The 27,504-nt window shown below is 35.0% G+C and overlaps 1 protein-coding gene across 2 annotated transcripts in view; it reads left to right on the top strand.

The window, feature by feature from the left end:
• LOC143254975 (meteorin-like protein) overlaps positions 1-27,504 on the top strand; it is a 39,895-nt gene that overhangs the window by 10,822 nt on the left and 1,569 nt on the right. The window contains exons 3-4 of one of the 2 annotated variants that reach the window (XM_076509917.1): positions 11,480-11,536; positions 17,572-17,886. In XM_076509917.1, coding sequence (XP_076366032.1) covers positions 11,480-11,536; positions 17,572-17,600 — 86 coding nt within the window. In that variant the 3' untranslated portion in view covers positions 17,601-17,886. Of the gene's footprint in view, positions 1-11,479; positions 11,537-17,571; positions 17,887-27,504 lie in introns of those variants that run through there. The other variant, XM_076509916.1, reaches the window with a different exon arrangement.

Here is a 27,504-nt window from a genome sequence, read left to right as displayed (position 1 = left end):
GAGGTTAGATAAATAACGAAATATCGGATAACGCTAGATTTTTACCTCTGAAAACTCAGAGGATCCTTCTCAGATTCAGAATGACTAACGATCTGGACCATTTTCTGTAGTGTGATGTGGGGTCGTAACCTTAATGCGTTCATGAAACTTGGTACAAAATCCGCGCGCGGAAACATAGACTACATGAAGTGTAGTTTGTAATACTATTATTTTTTATGATATTTTAAAGTCGGTTTATTATATACAACTAAAAATACAAACTTGAAATATAAGTTTGTGGGCTAATAAAACCACACATTTAAATTTTAACGTGTTTCTTAGAAATAAATAGAAAAGAACGTGCGTGTAATTTGAGAAACTTACATTGTCCAGGACACAAATCTAAAGTTTGAAACTGAAAAACAACAACAACTACAATGGCATATTAATAACAATAATATCCACGAACAGACAAGTAAATAAAGTTTAAAATACAGGAAACTTCGTTCAACCAATGAGAAGAATGTGTGTCGAAGTTAGGTACTGGTACCCTAGTAACAGCATCTCACGATCTTTGAGAGCGTGTTGTAGAGGCACAAGAGTTCTATTATCCCTGGTTACTGCACCAGATGACGACTTTAGTCAATAAAATGATGACGTGTTATCATGCGGGCCAACCTTGCCTATTTGCAGAAATTATAGATGAGAGCGTATTTTAGGGTAAAACTCTCCTTAGGATTATCTGGAGATATTCTGTCATCAATATCGGTGCGTGATTTCAAGGGCAGGCGATTACGAAGTAAAGAACATAACCATATATTGTCATTTTCACAGTTCTATATTTGTTACCCAACTGTACTTGACTTCCATATATTGTTATTTTCACAGTTCTATATTTGTTACTCAACAACACTTGGCTTCCATATATTGCCATTTTCACAGTTCTATATTTGTTACCCAACTGTACTTGACTTCCATATATTGTTATTTTCACAGTTTTATATTTGTTACTCAACAACACTTGGCTTCCATATATTGTTATTTTCACAGTTTTATCTTTGTTACTCAACTATACTTGACTTCCATATATTGTTATTTTCACAGTTCTATATTTGTTGCTCAACAACACTTGGCTTCCATATATTGTCATTTTCACAGTTTTATATTTGTTACTCAACTGTACTTGGCTTCCATATATTGTTATTTTCACAGTTTTATCTTTGTTACTCAACTGTACTTGGCTTCCATATATTGTTATTTTCACAGTTTTATCTTTGTTACTCAACTGTACTTGGCTTCCATATATTGTTATTTTCACAGTTTTATCTTTGTTACTCAACTATACTTGACTTCCCTATGTTGTTATTTTCACAGCTTTATATTTGTTACTTGGCTTTCATATATTGTTATTTTTACATTTTCTAGTTACTCAACTATTTGCACAGTGTTATCGTTGTTCCACTATTTATATTCTTATCCACTGTATATGATTTTTATTCTGCTCCAACGTTCGTGTAGTTCTACTAATTTTCTGTAGTTTCCATCCTGATAAAGAATAGGGTTAAAACTAAAACGTTGTTTTTGAAATTAGTTTAGTACTTCTAATATTTTTATTATTATTTACTTCTGTCTTTTAACCGATAACTACTGAAATATCCCGAATAACATTAATGGTCAATTATATCCCCAAATTGTCTATCACATGCGTAATATAGCCAGACAGAAACACCTTTCAAATTTTCTTTCCATATGTACTGCATGCTCCTAGTGGAATCTTCATTTTTTAGATGTGTTAAGTGTCATACCCGTAAAACACTTTCTGCTTCTCACACACTCGATTACCGTGAACCTGTTTACGTTATGATACATGTCGTGACTGACCTTCCCTGTATGGCAGATTGGGTCAGTTGCTTAGGTCAAGCTAACGTTTTTCTCGTATGGTTATTAAACGGGTATTATCAAAATTGCGACTTGGAGAATCTGTGACGAGGCCATGGCAGGTTTAAGTAACACATATCTGGTCGTTTATCATTTGTTGACGCTCTGTTACGCACAACCTTCAGTTTTTGTGAAGGTTTACTTCGAAATCTGCATGCAAAATAACCATAATGATGTCTGTATTAACTGGTACTTGTTTAGTTAACCGATTATTATTGTTATTAGAGTTTTGACTAGTGGAGTTGATATAGTTTATATCATGTTACAAAACTCTCTTAAACTGTCATCAGGTGCGTTTTTACGAATTAAACTCTTGTTTAATATCCAGGAAATGTTATGTTTTAATTTTAAAAACTCAGGAACTGTACACCATGTATCAATTGTTTTTAGATATATTTTTACGAATTTGTATATTTTGTACCGTGTATCAATTGTTGAACGTACCCGTACGAATTCAGATATTGTTATGTACTGTGCAGCAATTGTTACCTAGATTTTTAACGAATTCGTATATTTTATACAATTTAGAAATTAGGTATTGTTTAGTGTTTAGAAATTGAGTTTATTTCTACAAATTTAGACTGTGGAATTGAATTGTTAGAGTTATTTTAGAAATTCCAATAGTGTATGCACCTACATGTTTGGATTTATCTTATATATTCGCGTATTATACGGACTGTTTTATGTATATGCTCATAAACTCTTTTATATATATGATACCAAGAGTTTGTTTTCAGGGTTCCCACGCTGCCTGGAAAGTCGAGGAAAAACTTCTGGAAGTTCATGGAAATTTGAAATAGTTGTTGTAGTGTGCGCTGCGTGTGGTACTAATGTGCGCAGTATACGAATCTCGAAGCTACTCCATGCTCTTATGTAAGGCGTACTTGTCGACAGGGTTCACGTGGTTTCGCTTGCCCTATTTTTCAACTTTAGACCCTAAATTCTGTAAGGGGATCACGCATACATTGTCCTCAGTATCAACCATTTTATATACAGTGTTACTTTTTTTTTTACCGTATGGTGAAATAAAATTATTGTTTATTTTTACTGCTTGCTGTTAAAACGGACGGCTACAAAATGAGTATATATATATCTGCACTCTGCTTATCGAATGTATCGAACTTCGATTTTTAACTTAGTAAGCCCTTAGACTTTCTGCTGAATCACTGATTTCAGAAGCACCTTTTGTTCTTCTTGTGTTCTATACAAGTCCGTATAGTGAACTATATACAATGTTTAACACAGAGAGCTAGACCCCAGATTTTAACGTTATGAGTGCATGTTTTACCGCTTACTTGAATTTTTTCGATTATTTTCCTGGAAACTCGAAGGAAACATTTCAGTTGGAAACGAAGGAACCATGTGTTGTATTTCAATTTGGAGTAGAATTATCAAACATGTAGTTTCCAAATGCACTTTTGCCAGAGTCTACATTAACTATGGGTGGGGACGTTATTAATACGGTCAATCCCACTATTCGTTGGTAAAATAGTGGCCCAAGAGTTGATGGTGGGTGGTGATGACTAGCTGTCCTCTAATCTTACACTGCTGAATTAGAGAAGACTCTCGTGGACATTTACACGAAATTCTACACAAACAAACAAATTCTCTAGAGAAAGAACGACTGAAACACGAGTTAATGACGTATTTACCAATGTGTGAGAGAAAGAGAATTAGGTTTTTGAGGCTTAGAAAGAGAAACACTCAACACTTTCCTACATTAATTACTCCTAGCCTCATTATATATAAAATATCTTAGTTGTATGACGGAATTAGAGAGTGTCATTTTGGTGGCAACGTTAAAACTGTATTGAAATATGTGTTTTGCTCTATAAAAATCTTCTCACGCCTACAAAGTTTCATACCGTTTATTCTGTAGTTTGCAGTGTTATCCTGATATCACATTATATCTGTAGATATCTTTATTTTCTTTTTTAGAAACTCATTTCAAAACGAGAAAACTCCGTACTGTGTGTTAATGAGGTTATAATGCACATTAATTATTATTACAGTTGTTAAAAAGTCATTTCTTATAACTTTTGTGATGAGGTGTTTGTCAAATGGTGCTTATAATGGGTATCTATCTTTTCCCTATTTTTATTAAAGGAAGTCAACCATGTCTCTTTATGACGAAGTCAGGCAATATTAACAGTGAGGAAAAAACCAAAAACAAATTGGTTTCATAACAACTTACAGATGAAATACAGCGTAAGGTTGTTCTTTCCCACAGTACAGTTTCAATTGTTTTATTTTTCTTCAGAGCCTCTTAACCACACCTGTTAGAGAACAACATCGTTTAACTGATGACGTTCAAGATAAAGAAATAGACGCGCTGAGCACGTCTGTAGTGGTCAGAAATGGTCATGTGCTTAGCCTGCGAAACAAAAACCTTTTATGTTATGCAAAGCGTGAATATAGCGAAGCTGAGGAGATTGTTTATACTGCATGTAACCTTGGGGATAGTATCTAGGTTTAGCAACAGGGTCATGGCCGTTGATTATTGTCGTTAGGGTGCTGAAGCCAGTGTGTTCTTACTGTCTTCCTATTATTTGTGATCCACACTGGATGATGTTATGGGCTAATTTCCCATTTTGATTTTTAGTTGTAGTTCCTAAGCACAGTTAAATTTCACAACGTTTTCTATGCAACACATTCGAAGTCTTTTTTCAATTTCCGCCATCTCGATGATCATTCTAAACGCACTCTGTACACTTGCCAACAAAATGTCGGAAAGACATCATTTGCTATCACTGAATAAGTTGTCAAGTACTGAACAGTAGAAGTTTCATGAAATTTTGTGGACTTAACTATTTTCTATGTATATGGTACCTATTTATGATGCGTAGTGTTCCGTAGTGTCTCTGAAAAAGAAAATAAAACCTTGACCGCCTTATGGGACAGGAAAACTACGTTTTGTACGCTGATGAAAATGGTTTAAAAAAAAAGTGACGACTCCAGAATTATATAAATAAGAAAAACGTGGTTTTCTTGAAAATGTAACTGAATACGTTGGTATGAGAAGTACTATCTCGTGTTTCCCTGGATCACTGCTTCTCCTCGTGTCAGATGTGGGTAACACTTAATTTATATATGACCTGTTCAAATGTCATTACAACACTAAGTTGGGCCGTTGGTTTATTTTGAATTTCACGCAGAGCTACAAGAGGGCTGTCTGCTCTAGTAATTCGTAATTTATCATTGAAAGACTGGAGAGAAGGCAATTCTTGGGCTACTCTTTTACCAACGAATTGTGCAATTGGCTGTAACATTACAATGATTCCACAGCCGAAAGAGCAAGCATGCTTAATGGGACTGGGATTCGAACCCGCAACCATCAGATTGCGAGTCTAGCGCCTTCACCGCCAGGCCATGCTAGGTTTAGGTTAGTCCTATTTCCTCCCTACTCTGGTAGACACACCTAGTTTTCTTATATTTTGTTAGGAATTATGGGTAAAGTCGAAATTTGAATTATGTAAAATTTGCTGTAAATATTAATGTTGTTCTATGTTTCAAAACTCACAGTAAAACTTCCCATCTTTCTGTCTCCTGAGTGTATTGTAATAAAGCCAATCTATCGGGCGCTGGGAGTGTGTTCTGTGAAGAAATCTCACGAGGTCTTACTAAATCGTATGAAAGCCACGCTACCTACTCCTTTTTCGGAGTGTTTTGTTTTCCTAACGTGTGTATAAATGCGTTTCTAGACAGTAATATGATTTTACTATGTTAATGTTCTATGATGCATGTGAGATCAGTATTATATGTTCTCGTTACAAGTAAATTATGGTGCTACACACACACACACAAACCGTAAATAAAAAATATCCAACATTGAAAGCAATGAAGTCTCAAACGTAATACACAACGCAAGACTTATGAACAACAGACTAAGGCGGGAAAAATCCTTAAAAAACAAAGTGAAATACAGTAACTTTATATTTACAAACACGCCACTTACAAACATAAACTGAAAAGCTTTAATATAGTATATGAGATATGGCACAAAATAATATGTTGATACTTGAAAAACAAACTTGTAAGTTTATTAATTGAAGTTATTTTTGCCAATACAATTAACGAATACTTTTGGGTTTACGAGTTGTTTTTTAGACGCAATTTCGAAAAGGTTTTAAAACATAAGGGAACATAAGTTTATTCATTTAAATTTCTACTCCCTAAATTATAATTTTTCACATTCTTTAGTCCCCCTTATCCCAGGCACAATACATGAAGCATATTTTGTATGTGTGTCTGTGGATAGACATTAAATTATAAAATATTTTTGTCGAGACCTTTATTTAAAATTTTAATGACGTGTCATTTTGCTGGACACCCAAACCCAGAAAGTTTTTATTCTGAAGATTGGGCGTTGACCGCTCTATCACGACCGTTTCAGAAGAATACTGTTTATTCTTAGACATGGTATGGCACGTGAGAGAGATATCACGTGCTTTTAACAGCCAATTTTTTCCGCCAGACAAAGGTGGAGCTTCAAATCATGCGCCACACGATGATGCGGCACTACAATTTAAAGCCTGTAACGTTACTTGTACTAATTGTGACCCACAGTCACGTTTGAAAGTATCTATATTAAATATCCATTACCGCATCGTGGTTAGCGTCTGAATTTTCGTATTCGTGGTTTTTAGTTTAATAAACTAATCATTCTTTATGCTGTACTTTAAAAAGAAGCAGTAGGGACCTAGTTAAACGTTTTTGTTTCGTGAATCATATGTCTCAAAGTCCAGTTTATCTTTTTTATTTTGTGGATCGCATGTCGCTAAGTTCGTTTATGATACACTATGAATTGTTAAAGGTTTATTTGTTTTGGATTTCGCGCAAAGCTGCACCCCGCTAGTACAGCGGTATGTCTCCGGACTTACAACGCTAAAATAAGGTGTTCGATTCCCCTCGGTGGGCTCAGTAGATAGCCCAAGGTGGCTTTGCTATAAGAAAACACACATGCTTGAGTGTATAAACACACGCGCAAAGCTACTCAATGGCTATCTGCACTAGCCGTCCCCAATTTAGCAGTGTAAGACTAGAGGGAAAGCAGCTAGTCTTCACCATCCACTGCCAACTCTTGGACTACTCTGTTACCCACGAATAGTAGGATTGACCGTACATTATAACGCCCCCACGGCTGAAAGGGCGAGCATGTTTGGTGCGATCGGGATTCGAACCCGCGACCCTCAAATTACGAGTCGAACGCCTTAACCCACCTGGCCATGCTGGGCCGAATTGTGAAAGGCAAAGTAACGATGTTTTTATCGTTGGCAAAGTGGGTTGGTTAGTTCGTGACGAAAAGTGGTCCATCTGTCGAAATCCCGCGAATTGTATGGCTTCGTATTTATGTTTGCACAACACTTTTTCGAAGTTATGTGTTTTTCTACTGTCATGAGTGAATATATAGTTCTAATTTTTTTCTTTTAATTTTAGAAGTTATTTAAACCCATTCGGCTTCTTGTCATGCTGTTAGGCTTACAGAAATATCTCGAGTTTGTGGTACTGAGATATATTGAGAGGCGTATTTTAGGTAAAACTCACAATTGTCGACAAATTCACACACCTTCTCATGATAAGATGTTTTCCCCCAATGGCATCACAACGATATGTCTGCGGACTTATACTGAGATAAACCGACTTTCGATACCTCTAGTGGTTAGAGAGCACAGATAACCCTTTATGTAGCTTTGTACTTAACTTCAACCAATCAATCAACTAACCAAACAGAGCCGTCCAGTGGCACAGTGGAATATTTACGGATGTATATATATACACACACACCAATATACACTGGGTTTCGATATCCGTTGTGGACAGAGACTCGATAGCCCTTTGTGTAGTTTTGTTAATATTAAATAACCACAACAGTGACAAGACGCTACTGTTGAATAGAAAGAGAGAATATTTCTAAAAAAATAAATTATATTAAGGAACATTCCTGGGTTAGTTTAGTGATTTCGAAAATAACTTTAGTTAACTTAATCTCTAAAAAGCTTTGTAACATAGCAATGTCGTGAAATCTTCAAGCCAGTTTAGTCTGGTGAAATTCACGTAATCCCAAATTTCTAGCCACGTAATCCCAAAGACCGTTTTTATTTTGTTGATTTTCCTGTGATAGCTTCAGGAACCCGTATGTAATTCTCAGTATATTTTTAAAATAATCGCCTGCTTCACCTGTAAAGTAACTTTGTATTTCATACCGCTTGATGTGCCAGTTGAAAAGTTTCACCGTTTTCACAAAAATACAAAACAAGCACCCTTTTCATGCCTCCCCTCTCACTGAGAACATATACATATAAAACGTCGAATATTTCTTTTGTTAGATTTCACGCAAAACTACATCAGGGCTGTCTCCACTAGCCTCCCTAATTTTCAAGTGATCGACCCAATCAATACCGTCCCCTGCCAACTCTTGTAAGACCTGATAGTGAGCTATTACTCTTATATTACATCCACAGCTTTAAAATTTCAAAGCACGAGTTTCTTGTGGTGTTGGGACGCGAACCACGGAACCTCAAGTTGTGTTTGTTGTTTTTTTGTGGCATAAAGACGCGAACCACGGAACCTCAGCTCACCATTGGTCCGCTCTTGGTTCTATTTAAAAGACAAATTATCACACATTAATTATTAATAATATCACGTTGGGAAACAGAAAAAAATATCCAAGTCCACAAAATCTACCTAAGTCGCTGCTGTGCACTAGTTTTACGAGTTACTTTCGGCGTATTTTCATGTATACAGCTCGGCATGGCCAGGTGGTTAATGCATTCGACTCGTAATACGAGGGTCGCGGGTTCGAATCCCCGTCATACCAAACATGCTCACCATTTCAGTCGTGGGGGCGTTATACGTTTCGGTCAATCCCACTATTCGTTGGTAAAAGAGAAGCCCAAGAGTTGGCAGTGGCTGGTGATGACTAGCTGCCTTTCCTCTGGTCTTACACTGCTACATTAGGGACGGCTAGCGCAAACAGCCCTCGTGTAGTTTTGCGCGAAATTAAAAAACAAACTAACAATTTGTGTGTATATATATATATATATATATACACATATAAACATAAACATATTTGCATTTTCCAGTTAAATTGTAACTGCGTCGTTATAATTAAGACCGAGTATACTGCTTATTAGTTACTGGTATAAACAGTTTATTTAAACATTGTCCAAACTGACTCATTTATAATGATTGTGACATTCTGTATGCTCGCCTCGCTTGTAAATAATAAATGGTTGGATTATAATAGTGTTGGTGATACGTTGTACAACAGTCTCTGTTGATCAGTTATTAAGACAGATTGTCCGACCACTAAATAAAAGTTTATCAGCTGTACTAAGTACTAACCTACCACGTTATGAATTAATTAAAACGTCATTATTTGCCATTGTGGGTTTTACATAATTGAATAAACCAGAATACTAAATGTTCATATGAACAGACTTTGGTAACCGTCAGAGAATAGTCTCAAATAAACATTTATTATACCACAGCATGGTATTATTTACAGCATCGTATAAACCTACAGCGCAAGAACCTGTTAGCTCATATTTTTTATTAATTGGTTCGTTTATTTCTTTTAATGTGAACTTCGTACATTAACAATACTGTTTTACAGCAGCGCCATCTCTGTCAAGTTGTATGCTGAGATCAACTGTTCGTGGATTAGCTGATGATTAATCTGAGCTGTAAATGCTATGAAGGTATAAATAGGTAAATTTAGTTTAAATTTTCAAATTTAATTGTTCAGGAAATTGTATAGTTGCACGAAACGCCATTATAATTCTGAACTTTATCCAACATTGGACGTCTGTTTACGAATGTGGACCCTGAACGTCCAAGTGGGCGCGTCACGTGTCTGGAGCATGTGCTATATAAGATCAAATATCTAGACGGCACGTGCACTCGTGCTTTATCGTCAACTGAACTCGGCCAATGAGTATCTACCATTTTCGAAATTAACGTCGGGGTCAGAGCACAATTGTAGGAGGGTAAGGGACAGGATAAAGTGCAGATGTCTCTGTACCTACTGTTAACTTTAATTTAAAAATAAATAATAAAAGTACAACAATGAACTGTTCTGTTCAAATAACACAGAAATTAGTTTCTGACATGAATTTACATTCAGAAGTAGGAGGGCATATATGTGGTTTGTTATCCCCTCAAAAACCACAAAATTGTTTCTTTTAAATTTCGCGCAAAGCTGCATGAGGGCTATCTGCGCTGGCCGTCCCTAATTTAGCAGTGTAAGGCAGCTGGCTAGTCATCACACCCACTGCCAAGTCTTGTGCTACTCTTTTACCAATGAATAGTTTGATTGATCGTAACATTATAATGCCCCTATGGCTGAAAGGGGGCGAGCATGTTTGGTGTGACGGGGATTCGAACCCGCGGCCCTCAGATTACGAAACGACTGCTGGCCATGCCGGGCCTACAAAGTGGTTAGAAAATGTAAAAGCTAATAATATTTGTTAAACTCTTAAAACACCAGCTCTTGTTAGAACATTCTAAATATGTGGCTGTATGGATGTTTTGCTAGCACTTGTTGCTTAGTTAAACTTAGGAATGAACCAAAGCGTGCATGCTTGAAGTTCTGGGTATTTTTATCGTGGAATATTCACATTATGTATGGTTTTCATTGTGAGGCCAAACACTTAACCCCAACTTACTATAAAATTGTAAAACTATAAATATTATACTTTTTAAATGTCAACAGAGTGATAGTTTCTCAAACGTATTTAAAATATAAAACTCGATTAAGAATATTTTGGGGCGAAGGTGTAAAATAAAGATAGTGAAGAATTATTTTCTTGGTCATATGGACCTAGTTCTAGGGGGCAATCAGGTTAGAAGAAATTTGGTACCAAGTCACTCTATTTCCTATTTAAACGTTATACGCAGTAAAAGTCCATTTGGCTTAGCCCTCTATAGAAGTTACCTCTAGACATACAAGAAATAATCGTGAGAGAAGACAATACTAACACTGTTTATTAACAGGACATAGCAATTATTAAAATAGTGTGTGAAATACAAGTAAAAGAGTGGAACTACATACATTTTACAACTCAAAATTTGTTCCCGAGTCTAACTTGTAACTATTGCGCTTGTTACATCACCTATAAGTTATGGCTACAGTACTTTGTTGTTTATAGTTGTCATATATGTTGTGTTACACACACTATACCTGTTTGCCATGCGTATCTTATATCTATCACGTGTGTAGCGTTACATGCACTTAATCTCTGTAGCAGTTGGTTCTTTGTTGTTAATGCTTACATCTGTTGTTACATACACTAGAACTGTAGCGACATCTAACTTACAGTTGCCACGTGTGCATATTATCTGCTGAAAAGCTGTTGCCGTGTTTGTAATTTATGGTTATTTTATATTTGGTGTAACACTTTACACCCATTATTTTCTAATTTGTTGTTGTTGTTACACCTTTAATGTTACGCCTTACGCCTTTTACTCTGTGGTTCCTACTTTTTGAATCTGTAACGTACTAGCTCAGCATCTGTAATCGTATATACACATATCTGAACAGTGGTGTATTTCTTTTTTTCAGAATGTCGCCCTTGTACAGAAGAAGAAATTCTTACATATTATTGCACAAGTAGTTTCGGTAAGTTTTCAGATTTTATATTTTTTAAGGCTCAAGAAATGTAGAAACAAAAAGCTTTCTTTTAACAATTCCGCCATTTTGACAGCATTAAAGATATGTTTCGTGTAACAGTTTCTTGTTTTTGTCATTTGGTTAGAACCTGAGATTGTTGCGACATCTACAAATGTGAAACGTAATTCGATACATGACAGAACAACCCGAAAGAATGAGACGGAAATATCTATAGATGTCGCTTCTTATAATAATAATAAAAAAAATATGGCCGTCTGGTATCTAGGCTAACAGTACCTCCATTATTGTTTCATATAGTTCTTTATCACTGTGTTTTTATTGAATTCATTAAAACACCCATGACTTCTAAGAATTTTCCTATGTGTTAGTAACATCTATATGTTTACTTGGACTTATTGACGATTGGTTCTTATTTTTTAAAATTAAGATAGATGTGTTCACTTGACCCGTTCATAGTTTTTTAATAACCTGTTTCAAAAGAAAAAAATATTGGAAGTCACTGTTCCAGCGTCTGCAGTTACGATTTGGTTCAATTCCCAGTTAATGGTTGCAGGCTGTTAGTAAGATTGTTACCATTAAAGAGTTGGTAAGATGCCTAATGTAACTGTTGTTGAAGTAAACAAGCCACGTTAATGAATCAAGATTCACTACATGATGTGGAATGGATTTATATTAGTAACTTGTGAATATTACACCAAAAAATCTCGCAGACCTCGTGAACGCTACGATGGAGAAAGTAACAAAAGCGCTCGATTTGAAAGAGGAACTTCATTATAACCATCAAGATCTCCTGTTCTCAGTCAATCAAGATCTCCTGTTCTCAGTTTCTCCGAAAGCTTGGGACTGGCGTCGCCGTATGTCGGGTTGTGTATCGGAAGGTCCATGGTTCTGTCCCGCGACACAGAGTAGAACACGATCCATATTTCATCCGCGGGTGTTTATATAAGTGACAACCAATGCCACTATTCAGTTAAGGGTAGTCTTGTAAGCGGCGGGTGCTGGTGAGTGGTAGTCCTCACTCTGGTCAGAAGCTCAAAATTAGGAACAATTATACTTGAACTTTGAAGTATTAGATCTGGCCATTTAGCTAACTTGTTGTATAAGGCCCCATTCGGGTTATAATAATGTTCAAGTGAACTGGGTCATATTATTTCTTAAGGTTATTTTCCTTAGTTAACTACCACATTTTTCTTGAACAGTTAACTGTGTGGTTTCGAATCTTTTAAAACGGTATTAATATACACACTAACTACAAATTAGTTTTAGAGTAAATAAACTGTTGTATTTTAATGACGTCGCAGATTTATATAAACACGTGTATGTTATGCATATCCTAGTAATGGATTTTCCTCGGAATATTTGCCCTTACGCAAAGGCCAGTTTGTTCTCTAGTGTCATTCGAAGCATTTGCTCATAATATTGTGCAATATGGTGACCGCCCCCATGAGGGCAACGCAAGCTTTTGTTTGTAACTCTGATTTAATCTACCAAACAAACGCAGCGAAACGTCCCGCCGAAGAGAAGTGGGAGGCAGACAACTGAAGTTGCTGAAAGGTATTTGTGTGTTTGTCCCCGCGTGCGGGAAATTCAGAACGTATTTAGGCACGTTTACATTTAAGTTGTGTATTCACTAATACTTTCTCTTATAGAAGATATACATCCAGTTATATACTTTCTAAATTTACGGTGTTTATTTGCCATAATAAGGAAATCCTGTTTAAACTCTTTTTGACGGTGATTTTAAACAATTTTAATGACATGTTTCAATCACCAGATGTCATTTTTATTGCGTAAAGAAACTGCGTGTTTGTGTACGTGTGTATATAAGTTTAAATACTATAATTTTGTACTTTTTGTCTGATATAATAATTATGAATGTAACTTAGAAAAGTAATGCATACAATATATTTAAGAAGATAACAAGTAAATAATCTTTAATACTGCAGCATTTAGCAATGGTCAGTTTTATACTCGTTATGAATTGCATTTAAAGTTTTTAGCAATGATGCTGACCACGTGTAGTTACTCATAATGCTTTTTTCTGTATGCATTCTTGAAATAAAAGGTCACTAACAGATTCTTTGAAAAATAAGGTTTGATAACACTATGTAACACAAGTTTTGTTCCTGAATAGTATGTGTTATTTCGCAATTGTTTATGTTGTAAAAGTACAGAAAATGGCCATTATTTCCTTCAAATTTTGCTCTTGTGACCTGGATAATGAAATTTAGAAATTAACCTATTTTCTATGTAAAAATGGGCAAATTTGCACATATTTATTCACATGAAGTTTGAATGAAACAACATATAAATCAAAATTTACATGTATTTATACTAAAGTTATACAAAAATTGAGTAGTTTTTCAAGATTTGCGACTGTAATGTAAATCACTTTCACGTATCAGCCCCCAAATATAGTCTTCCATCATGTTTTCGTTATACGCTCTTTGGTAGCGGCGTTCAAAGTCCAGTATATCTTGGTGGAAGCGCTCGCCTTGCTCTTCTGAGTATGCTCCCATGTTCTCCTTGAATTTATGAAGATGAACGTCAAGGATATGTACTTTCAGAGACATCCTGCAGCCCATTTCGCCGTAGTTCTTCACCAGAGCCTCAACCAGTTCCACATAATTTTCGGCCTTGTGACTGCTCAAGAAGCCCGAACCACTGCGACACAGCTGCCCCAAGCTTTTTTTTCCTTCCTACTGAGCTTCTTGAGGAATTCCGTGTACTCCAGGATCTTCTTTATTTGTGGTCCAACGAAGACATCAACTTTGACCTTTGCCTCAGACAGCTTAGGGAAGAAGTCTTGAAGGTACTTGAAGGCTGCAAACTTCTTATCAAGAGCTGTGACAAATTGTTTCATGAGACCCAATTTTATGTGCAATGATGGGAACAATACCTTTTGGGGTTCCACTAGTAGATCACACTTGACGTTGTGCCTCCCCATAGAGAACTCGGTCCATTGTGGCCAGTGCTTCCTGTTGTAGTGCGCTGTGGTATCCCTGCTGTCCCAAAAGCAAAGATAACAGGGAAACTTGATAAAGCCTCCTTGGAGACCCATCAGGAATGCCACCATTTTGATGTCTCTGATAACCTCCCAGTCATACTCATTATACTTCAAGGCTTTTAAGCATGGTCTTGACGTTGTTGTATTCCTCTGTGAGGTGAAACGAATGAGCCAGGGAAAGAGACGGTTACTTATTCCCGTTATGGATCAGCACAGCTCTGAGGCTTCTGGATGAACTATCAATGAAGAGGCGCCACTCGTTCGGGTTACAGGCAATCCTAGTTGCCTCACACAGACCGGATACATTGTGGCAGAAGCAGAGTCCATCTTGAGGAGTAAACAAGCTTGAAAAATATCAGTCAGTAACGCTTCCTCTGACTTGCAACTTGCACACTTTCTTCTAACAAATCTCATTCCTTGAGCCTATATGTCAAAAGCTTGGCATTCGACTTTGTTAGACCAAGATCTCTGATCAAATCATTGAGGTCTCTTTGGTTGGGGTAGAATGTGTTTTTCTCACCAGCTGCACCTCTGAAATTGTAATCTGGATCTTCAACGTCTACCTCCTCTTCTGATTTGCTGCTTTCTCTCTGACGGAGTGGATACAGGTTGCTCAGGGCAGTGTGGCACTGGGACGATGGATAGTGGAAGGTCCGAATACATGACAGCAGATGCGTTCTTGTCAGCCCGACGTTTGGAAGGGTCCATCATGCAGAAGTAGTAATTGCTTGAATGGTCAGTGGGTTCACGTCAAATTCTTGAAATAGCGAACTTAATGGTTCTCCTTTCCCCTCTGTACCATCCTGCAAAAGGGCAAAATAAAATTATTATGAAGAATAAATTTATTTCATCCACAACTAATGTGAAGAAGTTCATGCAAAATATTTTATATGTGATAATTTTCTATACTATTGGAAATAAAAAAAATATTTAAATTTTAAAAGATCTAAAATTTGTATAATATAAAATCTCACTATTCAAGCAAGCAAAAATTGTCCATCTTGCTTTCTAGAGTTTTTTGCAGTGCTTGCAGGTAAAATGAGGTGCCCAGGGTTTGTCTTGATCCCCAACAGGCATGTTGAAATATGTCTTGTAGACTTCATACATTTTAACAGATGATGTCACAGAGTACTTTTTTGCTCTTGTCTTGATAAATTGGCCACATACATAGCAGAATGTATCTGGAGAATGCTTGCAGCTTCTTGATGCCATCTCTGATAAAATCAGATAGGTCTATGTGTTCACTTAGGTAGACAAAAATAAACTGAATTGGTGAGTGGTAAGCCCCTACATATATATATATATATTACTATGGAAAGTTCTAGAAAATTCTAAAAGGCTATTGAAAATTCTCGTAAGTTCTACAACATTTTATAAAGTTCGAGAAAATTCTCTATCAGCGACTCAGCACTAAATCTACCTGGAATGTTCTGAAAAATGGTTAAATTTGAAAATTTCATTATCCAGGTCACAAAAGCAAAGTTTGAAGAGAAAAATAGGTCTCTTCCATTTACCTTAGGCATAAACAATTGGGAAATAACACTTTCTTCCCAGGAACAATAAAAAGTAAAATTTTGTTACATAGTGTAATTTACTGGTGGTGTATATAAATAACAAATACAAATACTTTGATGTAAGCCCCAATTTACCAGAACAACACCCTGAAGTTAAATTTCATATCAGTCTTGTAAAAGTAAGTCATTTCACTACGAACAAAATGGAACCCTTCCTCACTTTTCTATTTGTCCCAGTAAAAAAAAAAAAAATCAAAATTAGGAAAATTATTATCAGGAAAAGCAGAAGAGTTCGTAAAATTCAACCGACAACCTAAGAACTTTCAGGACCCTAAAGCAAACCCTGGACCACAGCCGTACACAGCATGTGTGTCCCTGTGGAGTACATTCCCTCGCTTCCCTCAGTCAAATGAACTTTCCGTCTCTCTCCACTTTTATTTGGACCCCTGTTCGTTTTTATTTCGTTACAAGTTGAAATACGCGTTAAGTGTAAGATTAACACCAATTATATGTTTCAAAGTAATAACTTGAACATAAACTTTATCTCGAGATTTTAAAATTATAACCAAGCTTTTTCATAAACAACATTTACAGTTTGCTTTCCATCTTGTAATAAATAAATAATTTGAGGTGATTCCACGCTTGAACACCCTACATCTCACTGATCATGATAAAATCATGGTCGTTTGAGAAACAGTCCAGCAACTTTCACACTTTGTCCTTGAATCCTTTTGGAATATTCAACATTGTCTAAAGCATCAACCTACCAAGATTGTTTGAGATTTACTCAATAGGCTTGGAGAAATTAACCAATATATTTTACAAAATAGAAATAGGGTTAGGCTCAATTTTGATCCCCTAAGAACATTCCACATAATTCATAGTGTTTACGCATATTTTGGTCGAGATTGGCCCAATAGGTTCGGGGGAGTTAGGGTGTTAAAAACACACACATTTCTTTATATAAATAATCTTTGTGACTATTTTTTGTTTGTTTTTTTACGTGCAAAAGTTCTCATAAAATCGTTGTTGTTAGATTGAACTAAGCCTAAATAGTAGCTGAACACTAACTAGAGCAGTTACTGATAAATTACTTCGTGGTTTTGGTAATAGATCTCGAACCTGGACCAAGAGTGGAACGGCCTTAATCACCATGAATTATATATATTTATAACGTCTTACAGTTATCTGTAGGAATTCCGGTTATAAGAATAGTCGTTACTGACGTCGTATATTTTCAATTGTCGTCAGTTTTTTCAATTCAATTTTATTGAGAAGATATAAACACCACAAATTTTCTACTTTATTTTGTTTGATGTCTTTTTTATTATTAACTTAGGTTAACTTGTAACTAAATCTAAATATCCCATGTACGTTCACGTACGGACACGTATTGGAATAGAACCATTTATCACAATATTCTGTTCTCTCTTCACCTTTTTTTAAATTTTTTTAAGAATATCAGATGTCACTCAAAAAGTGATGGTTTTTTTTCACCTCAGGTTTTTCAAACAAACACCAGCTGTTGTAGATCGTGACTGAAACTTAACTCGAGAGATATCTTTCTGTCTAATGTCTTAATCTTCGAGATCAGCACTGGTTCTTGTGAGACGTGTCCACCTTCAGCAAGCACGGTGGATCAACGTAGGCGGCTATTGGCGATGTGTTTTTTTTATGTGTAACTTTAAACGTTCTTCGGAAGTGTGGCATAAAGACATCTGCTACTTTTACTGCAACTATACCGTCTGTGTATTTTTTAAGTTTACATAAGCTTGTATTTTATTCCAAGAAAATACGCTGAAAGTCTTATTGAAAATGATCTATAAGTGATATTTATGCCATGTGACGTTGTGTGTTTTTTTCGGTTTTTTTTTTTTTGCTCGGCGTACGTATGCGTGCAGTGATTTTCGTTTTGGGGATTACGTGAAAAGGTTTACTGTTAAAGTAGGATTAAAATATTTTAAACTGTATACAAATGTTCAAAAAATTGACGTTTTTTAAAAAATAACTTGTTGTTAAACTCAAAGTTGCACGATAGTCCATCTTTCTCGTATCTACCGCAGAGATCAAATCTCGAATTTTATTTAGCGTTATAAGTACCTTTGTTTTTATCATATTTGAACGGACGGATACATACACTGTCTAATCAGTTTTCACTCAATTTTTTTTTTACATTCACGGGGTCTGGATCGGAATTTGGTCACTCCCATTCTCTCTTCTACGAACGCAAATAATCAACATTTTATGAATTATAGTTTTTCTACTAACGCAAGTAAACAGTTTCTCTTTGTTAACTCTATTAATTAATAGTACATAGTGTAATGTTATTGGGATTATGGCCGAATATATCGTTAACAACAAGAGTGCCCAACTGATGAAATAGTGCACTTTAATCTTTACGAGTAGAAACCGTAAGAATGTATATTTAATTAACTCCATTGTGGCCAGGTTGGTTTTGATTTTAATTCTACGTACGTACTTAACCCTGATTGGAAACTAGTTATTCCTCAGATTACCAGTTGATTACCCTAATCACCTGGTCATGCCGGGTTATTAACAAAGTGAAAGGAAAATGCGCTCAGGAGTTTGGGGCTGTAGGTGCGTCATAAGAGTGACTGTCAAGTCCCACTATTAGATTAGTTGTGAATGATGTTGATTTGCATTGTTTCCTAGAGTCTAGCAGCTCTAGCAGCTTTTTTTTTGAGTTGGTGTTGACTCTCTAAACAGTGTTAATCAGTATTTCGTGTTAGTCATGTTCCTTCAACTCACCAGTAGACTTTCCTATTTTGTTACTGAGTATTTCGTATTCGAGGTTTGGTAGTAATAACCGAAATTTCATTCTCATGTTGTTATAAGTACGGCAAAGAACAGTTCATATTAGTAGTTAACACTGTTGACCAACCCTTTATGTTCATAGTTTATTCTGTAACACTGTTGACCAACCCTTCATGTTCATAGTTTATTCTGTAACACTATTGACCAACAATTCATGTCTGTAGTTTATTCTGTAACACTGTTGACCAACAATCCATGCTCATAGTTTATTCTGTAACACTATTGACCAACAATTCATGTTTGTAGTTTATTCTGTAACACTGTTGACCAACAATCCATGTTCATAGCTTATTCTGTAACACTGTTGACCAACAATTCATGTTGGTAGTTTATTCTGTGACACTGTTGACCAACAATCCATATTCATAACTTATTCTGTAACACTGTTGACCAACATTCCATGTTCGTAGTTTATTCTGTAGCACTGTTGACCAACTCTTCATGTTCATAGTTTATTCTGTAACACTGTTGACTAACAATTTATGTAACACTCCAACATTCCATGTAGTTTATTCTGTAACAATGTTGACCAACAATCCATGTTCGTAGTTTATTCTGTAATACTGTTGACCAACAATTCATGTTCGTAGTTTATTCTGTAACACTGTTGACCAACAATCCATACTCATAGTTTATTCTGTAACACTATTGACCAACAATTCATGTTGGTAGTTTATTCTGTGACACTGTTGACCAACAATCCATATTCATAGCTTATTCTGTAACACTGTTGACCAACATTCCATGTTCATAGTTTATTCTGTAGCACTGTTGACCAACTCTTCATGTTCATAGTTTATTCTGTAACACTGTTGACTAACAATTTATGCTCGTAGTTTATTCTGTAACAATGTTGACCAACAATCCATGTTCGTAGTTTATTCTGTAATAATGTTGACCAACAATTCATGTTCGTAGTTTATTCTGTAATACTGTTGACCAACAATTCACGTTCGTAGTTTATTCTGTAACACTGTTCACCAGCTTTTCATGTTTTGTTGTTCAAGTAGTCACGTAAAGGGAACTGAGTCAAAACGACCAAACTCAACGTGATTAATCTGACACTGTTAACGTGAACATAGTATCAATTGTTCCGAGAATTAGGGGTAAATAATGACGTCACACTTACTCTGTATGTGCGTAAGAACGCTTTAAAATTTACCGCAGATGACAGGGAAACTGTTATAATATAACTGAATAAACTTTGTCAGAAAAGAGGACATTTGTTTCGGCTGATGACCAAAAAAGAGTTGCCTAAGAGGCGTATCTGTGTGTGTGCGCGTACGTGAGCACCATGAGGAAACTGATTAAACCTCTTGAATGTTTATTAACCCTGACTTCTAATAAAGAGACTCAAAATGTATATAATATATATATATATGTGTGTGTGTGTGTATAAATGTTACTGTCTACTTAGTGTCGCTTGTCCATTTTTTACGTGTAATTGTAAAGATATCATTAGAGCGGTAACCAGGCCTGGAAGTGTCGACAAGCATACGAAACTAAAACGGTAAGGAAGGTGCAGACAGTGAAGGGAGGGGGGGCTGATGACACCTCTCTGATTAGGACGTTCTCAGAATAAAATTATCAAGTTCTAGTGTAGTCTTACAACCTTGACTTTTTCTAGCTTGGTTCATCTCAGTAGAAGTGATTAATTTGAGCCACAATCAGCTAACCTGGTCATGTGCAATCCGTTCTGCATTGCAATTATGGTAATAAGAAAAAAAATTCATTGAAACAGGGGCAAACCGGGATTTGTATTTGGGCTATATGTACGATTAATATAGTTCTGTTCGGGTTTATTTGAGCCCCTTTGCATTTTTTGTTTTCTCTCTTTCTCTGGGAGAGAGTTTTTTATGGTTTGTTGCAACAAATTCATAATTATTTTAATAATTTCCAAGTAGGTAATAAATTGAAGTGTCAAACTGTGAATCCAATTATTCATGTTTCGAGTCCTATTGTCGCAAAATTGCGCTCCGCACTTTAGGTCCGTGTATGTGTTATAAGAATGGCGGTCAAATCTAACTATGGGATTAAAGTAGCCCGAGAGTTTGCATTGGATGCTGTTGATTAGCCATCTTCTTATGTAGTTTATCAGTTCAAAATTAGGGTCAGCCAGTACAAATAGCCCTTGTGTAGCTTTTCATGAATGTCCTAAAGAACCCAACAAGTATCTCAAAATTATGCGTATTGGAAATATTTTTTTAAAAGTTGTATTATGGAATATAACGCCTTATGCTAGGGAAGGCGTGTGTGTTTTTCTTATAACAAAGCCACATCGAGCTATCTGCTGAGTCTACCGAGGGGAATCGAACCCCTGATTTGAGCGTTGTAAATCCTTACACTTACCTCTGTAATAGCGGGGGGGGGTTGGACACAACAGTGAGCTAGTGAGCTATAACCATTAACCTGAGATGTTCTCTTTAATTTTGGAATGTATCATTAGGCATGGCGTGACGCATGTATTTATCTTTTACGATTGTAATATTCAGGCCTGTCTGCCCTGAAAAGGCGCGCACATATTACAATCTAAGTGCGCTTGTGCGCACACTTAATTTTAACGGATGTAAATATACTTTATTAGACATTTGTACATGTTGTACAACAACATATTAATTAAGGACTTATGAAACTTTTTAAAAATCCCTAATGTTAATTCGTAGAATTACATTACAAATGTATTTATTCATAGTATTAAGTACGATGAAATTTAGCTCTAACTAAAGTAAAAAACAAGGTCCAGGAGTAATATTGTCAATTTATCTCTTTATCAGATATATGCCGTACTCGATAAAGGCTTAACTAGTATTAGGCCTAAGACAAATGGACGTAATATATTTCGGTGTCTGCGATTATAATTTTTTTTATGTCATTATAGAAATCCGGTGTTATAAATAAGTTCTGTTGCAATAAAAGTACTAATTTGACTGCAAATGTTTTACGGATCTCAACTAGTATGTAGTAGTTTTTGTAAAAGTATGAAACTATATTTTATATGGAAGACAAAAAACTAGCAAACGATATCAAAGATAAAATCTGTTATTTTTCAGTTATGCGGCGTCCCTGAGACATAAAATAATTCGTCCAAAGTATCTAGTCATTTTCTGGTAATAACCAGTTTAAAGATGTAATTCTGAGGATTATTAAGTAGGAACAATTTCCCCGGGGGTAAAGCATTTGAAATATTTCGCAGTGTTGGCAAATATATATATATATATAAACTACATTTTTCTAGATTTTTCAAAATCAATTTGTGCTTAATGTTAAAATTAGTAAAAAAAATCATCTTTCTGGGTTAGGAGTTAAACAAGATATTTTAAAAACTTTCGTCTCTCATTATTTGTTCTGTTTTAACTGTAGCTGTAAAGTTGGTAAGTGACGTTCTATTGAATGAAACATTTCAGCTAAACACACACACCTACGTAGTTTTAATTCAAGTCTAGTGACTTGATACCAAATGGTATGTAAGGTTATTTCTATATCTAGTTGTGTTCTTGAAGTTGAAAAAAATTACTTAGCGACTTATCTCTGTAAACATACTCGTGTATTCTCGTTATAAAATAATTTATACAAAGATTTGAAGATGACCTAAGAAGGTCGAAACGTTATTTTGTATTTTATTTTAATTAAAGTTATCGTGAGAATAGCAACATTTATATTTGTAAACGTACTCGCGTCCGTCTCGTAGTTGAAAAAATTCGCCTAGCAACTTACCTGAATAAACACGTATCTATTCTGGTACGTGGAAAACTTCGCTCAACAACATATCATGGTAGCTTTCTCTTTTGTTCTTGTGGTTGAGAAACTAAGTTACGTATTCACTGGGTTATATTTTGTCAATAAAGGGCATAACTCATGAGTCGCACTGTATTTTCTACCTTTTGTTTTTGTTGTTATTGTTGTACAGGTAAATAGGTACTTGAAACATAAACCTGCAAAAACATCATATCTTTAACCTCTCTCTTTTTACATTTTTGTAAAATTGTTGTTAGTTAAAATATAACTTAGGTGTGACATATGTTTTCCTGTTTATTTTAGAGTAGGACAGAGGTAAATTTACAAATTTATAACGCTAAAATCCGAGTTTCGATTTCTTTCGGTGGAAACAGCAGATAAGTCCTGTGTGACTTTGCTCTTGAAAGAACTAAACCCTTACTTATCTCGTAGGATACACATTTGTTTTATGTCCTGTTTGTTATTATACTTTTGCTTGTTTCTCCAATAATAGCAGTATTTAAAATATTAATTAGATATTCTATTATGGAGGTGGATATTGTTTGAGACATTTTTAAGATCTGGTGTTACATGGGTGGATATTGTTTGAAACGTTTCTTAGATCTGTCATTTTAGGGGTGAATATTGTTTGAAATATAACTGAGTTTAATTTGGTGTTAAAGAGTTTTGTAAGTTTTTTTTTTTTAACTTTTATAGTAATGATATGGCGAATAAGTAAAAGGCTTAATAATAAGTAGTAACTTAGGATGTTCGTATACTGGGTAAGTGAAAGGTTTAATAATAAGTAGTTACTTAGGATGTTCGTATACTGGGTAAGTAAAAGGCTTAATAATAAGTAGTAATTTAGGATGTTCGTATACTGGGTAAGTGAAAGGTTTAATAATAAGTAGTAACTTAGGATGTTCGTATACTAGGTAAGTAAAAGGTTTAATAATAAGTAGTTACTTAGGATGTTCGTATACTGGGTAAGTGAAAGGTTTAATAATAAGTAGTAACTTAGGATGTTCGTATACTGGGTAAGTGAAAGGTTTAATAATAAGTAGTAACTTAGGATGTTCGTATACTGGGTAAGTGAAAGGTTTAATAATAAGTAGTAACTTAGGATGTTCGTATACTGGGTAAGTGAAAGGTTTAATAATAAGTAGTAACTTAGGATGTTCGTATACTGGGTAAGTAAAAGGCTTAATAATAAGTAGTAACTTAGGATGTTCGTATACTGGGTAAGTGAAAGGTTTAATAATAAGTAGTAACTTAGGATGTTCGTATACTAGGTAAGTAAAAGGTTTAATAATAAGTAGTAACTTAGGATGTTCGTATACTGGGTAAGTGAAAGGTTTAATAATAAGTAGTAACTTAGGATGTTCGTATACTGGGTAAGTGAAAGGTTTAATAATAAGTAGTAACTTAGGATGTTCGTATACTGGGTAAGTGAAAGGTTTAATAATAAGTAGTAACTTAGGATGTTCGTATACTGGGTAAGTGAAAGGTTTAATAATAAGTAGTAACTTAGGATGTTCGTATACTGGGTAAGTGAAAGGTTTAATAATAAGTAGTAACTTAGGATGTTCGTATACTGGGTAAGTGAAAGGTTTAATAATAAGTAGTAACTTAGGATGTTCGTATACTGGGTAAGTGAAAGGTTTAATAATAAGTAGTAACTTAGGATGTTCGTATACTGGGTAAGTGAAAGGTTTAATAATAAGTAGTAACTTAGGATGTTCGTATACTTAGGATGTTCGTATACTGGGTAAGTGAAAGGTTTAATAATAAGTAGTAACTTAGGATGTTCGTATACTGGGTAAGTAAAAAGGTTTAATAATAAGTAGTAACTTAGGATGTTCGTATACTAGGTAAGTAAAAGGTTTAATAATAAGTAGTAACTTAGGATGTTCGTATACTGGGTAAGTGAAAGGTTTAATAATAAGGTTTAATAATAAGTAGTAACTTAGGATGTTCGTATACTAGGTAAGTGAAAGGTTTAATAATAAGTAGTAACTTAGGATGTTCGTATACTGGGTAAGTGAAAGGTTTAATAATAAGTAGTAACTTAGGATGTTCGTATACTGGGTAAGTGAAAGGTTTAATAATAAGTAGTAACTTAGGATGTTCGTATACTGGGTAAGTAAAAGGTTTAATAATAAGTAGTAACTTAGGATGTTCGTATACTGGGTAAGTAAAAGGTTTAATAATAAGTAGTAACTTAGGATGTTCGTATACTAGGTAAGTGAAAGGTTTAATAATAAGTAGTAACTTAGGATGTTCGTATACTGGGTAAGTGAAAGGTTTAATAATAAGTAGTAACTTAGGATGTTCGTATACTGGGTAAGTGAAAGGTTTAATAATAAGTAGTAACTTAGGATGTTCGTATACTGGGTAAGTGAAAGGTTTAATAATAAGTAGTAACTTAGGATGTTCGTATACTGGGTAAGTGAAAGGTTTAATAATAAGTAGTAACTTAGGATGTTCGTATACTGGGTAAGTGAAAGGTTTAATACCAAATGATATCTTAGATTATTCCTTGTTAAACTAAAACAAACCGTATTCACATAAATAAATATTTTCATTACTTTTAGAAGTGCGTAAAGAGAGACAAAATAAAACACTACATGTTTAAAAAAATGTAGGATAGTAGTTATTAGAATACAATAGAATTCCCAGTTAAATAAAAAAAAGTTTATATGCGACGGGTTGCTAGCAAACTCTTATGACATTAGTATAAACCGTGTTTTGTATATCGTAGCTAGCTATGTTTAGTAGTGTGTGTGTTCTTGTAATAGTAGAACTTAAAACTAAGTACAGAACTGTACAAACTTGGCGCCACAACGTCGTTAACTCTTTTAATTTTAACCATGTTTAAGATCCATTGGCTCTCTTCAGTCTATTTATTACAATAACTGTTTGAAATGTCGTATTACACCAATAATTACTTTCATTTGAATAAAAATTATTTATATATAAAATAAAAACGAGTACAAACTGCACAAATGTAACGGCGCGAGCGCAACAGAACTTCAGCCGCAACCAGTAACTAAAGACCAGACTTAGAAACAAAATGGTGTTGGTGCGTCACTTGTACATTTAACAAAAATATTAAAGTAATTATAATAAAATCTTACTATCTCTTCAGCATCACTAAATATTAAAGTAATTATAATAAAATCTTACTATCTCTTCAGCATCACTAAATATTAAAGTAATTATAATAAAATCTTACTATCTCTTCAGCATCACTAAATATTAAAGTAATTATAATAAAATCTTACTATCTCTTCAGCATCACTAAATCGAATCTGGTTTGTGTAATTTGTTTTTTACTACAAATCCATTGGTTTGCCTATAGATGAAATAAATCATTCAACACCCTGTGCGACGAACGTTGAATTTTCCAGTAAGACTTGTTAATGTTCCCTTATTGTTAACCCGTTCAATACTGGGATGGTATATAAGTGTGCAGTATCCGATTTGAACGGGGTGTGAACATTAATAGAAAGATGATCAACACGTTTTAACGGCACTATTAGCCAATAAGCATTAACAATGTAGAAAAACGTTTGTTGTTGTTTTTTACTTCATGTAACCTGTTTTTGAATGCGTCGAACATCTAATTAGGCCAAACTTTGGAAAACTAAGTTGATTTTTATTAGCTACACATCAAGTGTTTTTACCACAAACTGTGTATTACTTTATTTAGTTATTATATTGATAAACAAGTTTCTAAATATGATGCTTTTGCAAATAACCTAATTTATTTATATTTCTAAATAAAAAACTTGAAGCCTTTGAAAGTAAAAAAAAAAAAAAAAACAAAGTGTGTATAAGTTACGAGTTACCCACATTAAAATACAAGACCAAATTTTACCATTAAAAGGAAACATGCCAAAACTAACAGGAGAGTTATCAGGAGTTATTTGTAACGAAAGTGTCGTATCGTCAAAATGAGATAAAGGAAAATTTGTTGGAAAGCTGTGTGCTCATTCGATAGGTGTTCACACAACTAAAAACTGAAAACGCGATGAAGTTGTAAAGTCAACAAAAAATAATAAATTTGTAGTACCTCTCTTGTACTTTAACGTTGAGTCGAATTCTTGAGTTTGTGTTGAAGGCGCTGGTGTTGCACCCTCTTTTAAATCTAACAATGACCGTATTTAGACGTTTATTACTAACTTAATTTGCCCACACTGACCCTATTTCTATATTAGTACTTCTTCAGTCTTCCCGCTTGGAGCGTATTTTATTTTTCTTTCATTAAAGATCAACTGCTCAACGGTATTTAATCACATGTAACAGGTTCAACGGGTCGTATAACTGTCGGATTTTTTCCTAGGCCTCGTGAGTACTGGCCTTCCGTTTCTTACAAAGGTATACCAGTTTAACCTCGAATATCAAAATCATCTGAGTTTTAGTAAATTAGCGACGGCTAGTATAAGTCCCAAATAGCTAACACTTTTCAGAAGGTTTTATCAAAAGATTAATTTTGATGCAATTACCGATATTTCTGAATAGCTGTTGTTGTTTTTGGAATTTCGCACAAAGCTACTCGAGGGCTAATCTGTGCTAGCCGTCCCTAATTTAGCAGTGTAAGACTAGAGGGAAGGCAGCTAGTCATCACCACCCACCGCCAACTCTTGGGCTACTTTTTTTACCAACGAATAGTGGGATTGACCGTGACATTATAACGTCCCCACGGCTGGGAGGGCGAGCATGTTTGGCGCGACTCGGGCGCGAACCCGCGACCCTCAGATTACGAAGCGCACGCCTTAACGCACTAGGCCATGCCAGGCCCATTCTGAATAGCACAGAGGCAATATGTTAAACGAACTACTTAATAAAAAACAGTAAGATGAGATAAGGTTTACTTAGTTTCC

Source organism: Tachypleus tridentatus, chromosome 7, assembly GCF_004210375.1.
Source record: "Tachypleus tridentatus isolate NWPU-2018 chromosome 7, ASM421037v1, whole genome shotgun sequence".
Taxonomy (NCBI): domain Eukaryota; kingdom Metazoa; phylum Arthropoda; class Merostomata; order Xiphosura; family Limulidae; genus Tachypleus; species Tachypleus tridentatus.
This window is presented reverse-complemented; position numbering and strand designations above follow the sequence as displayed.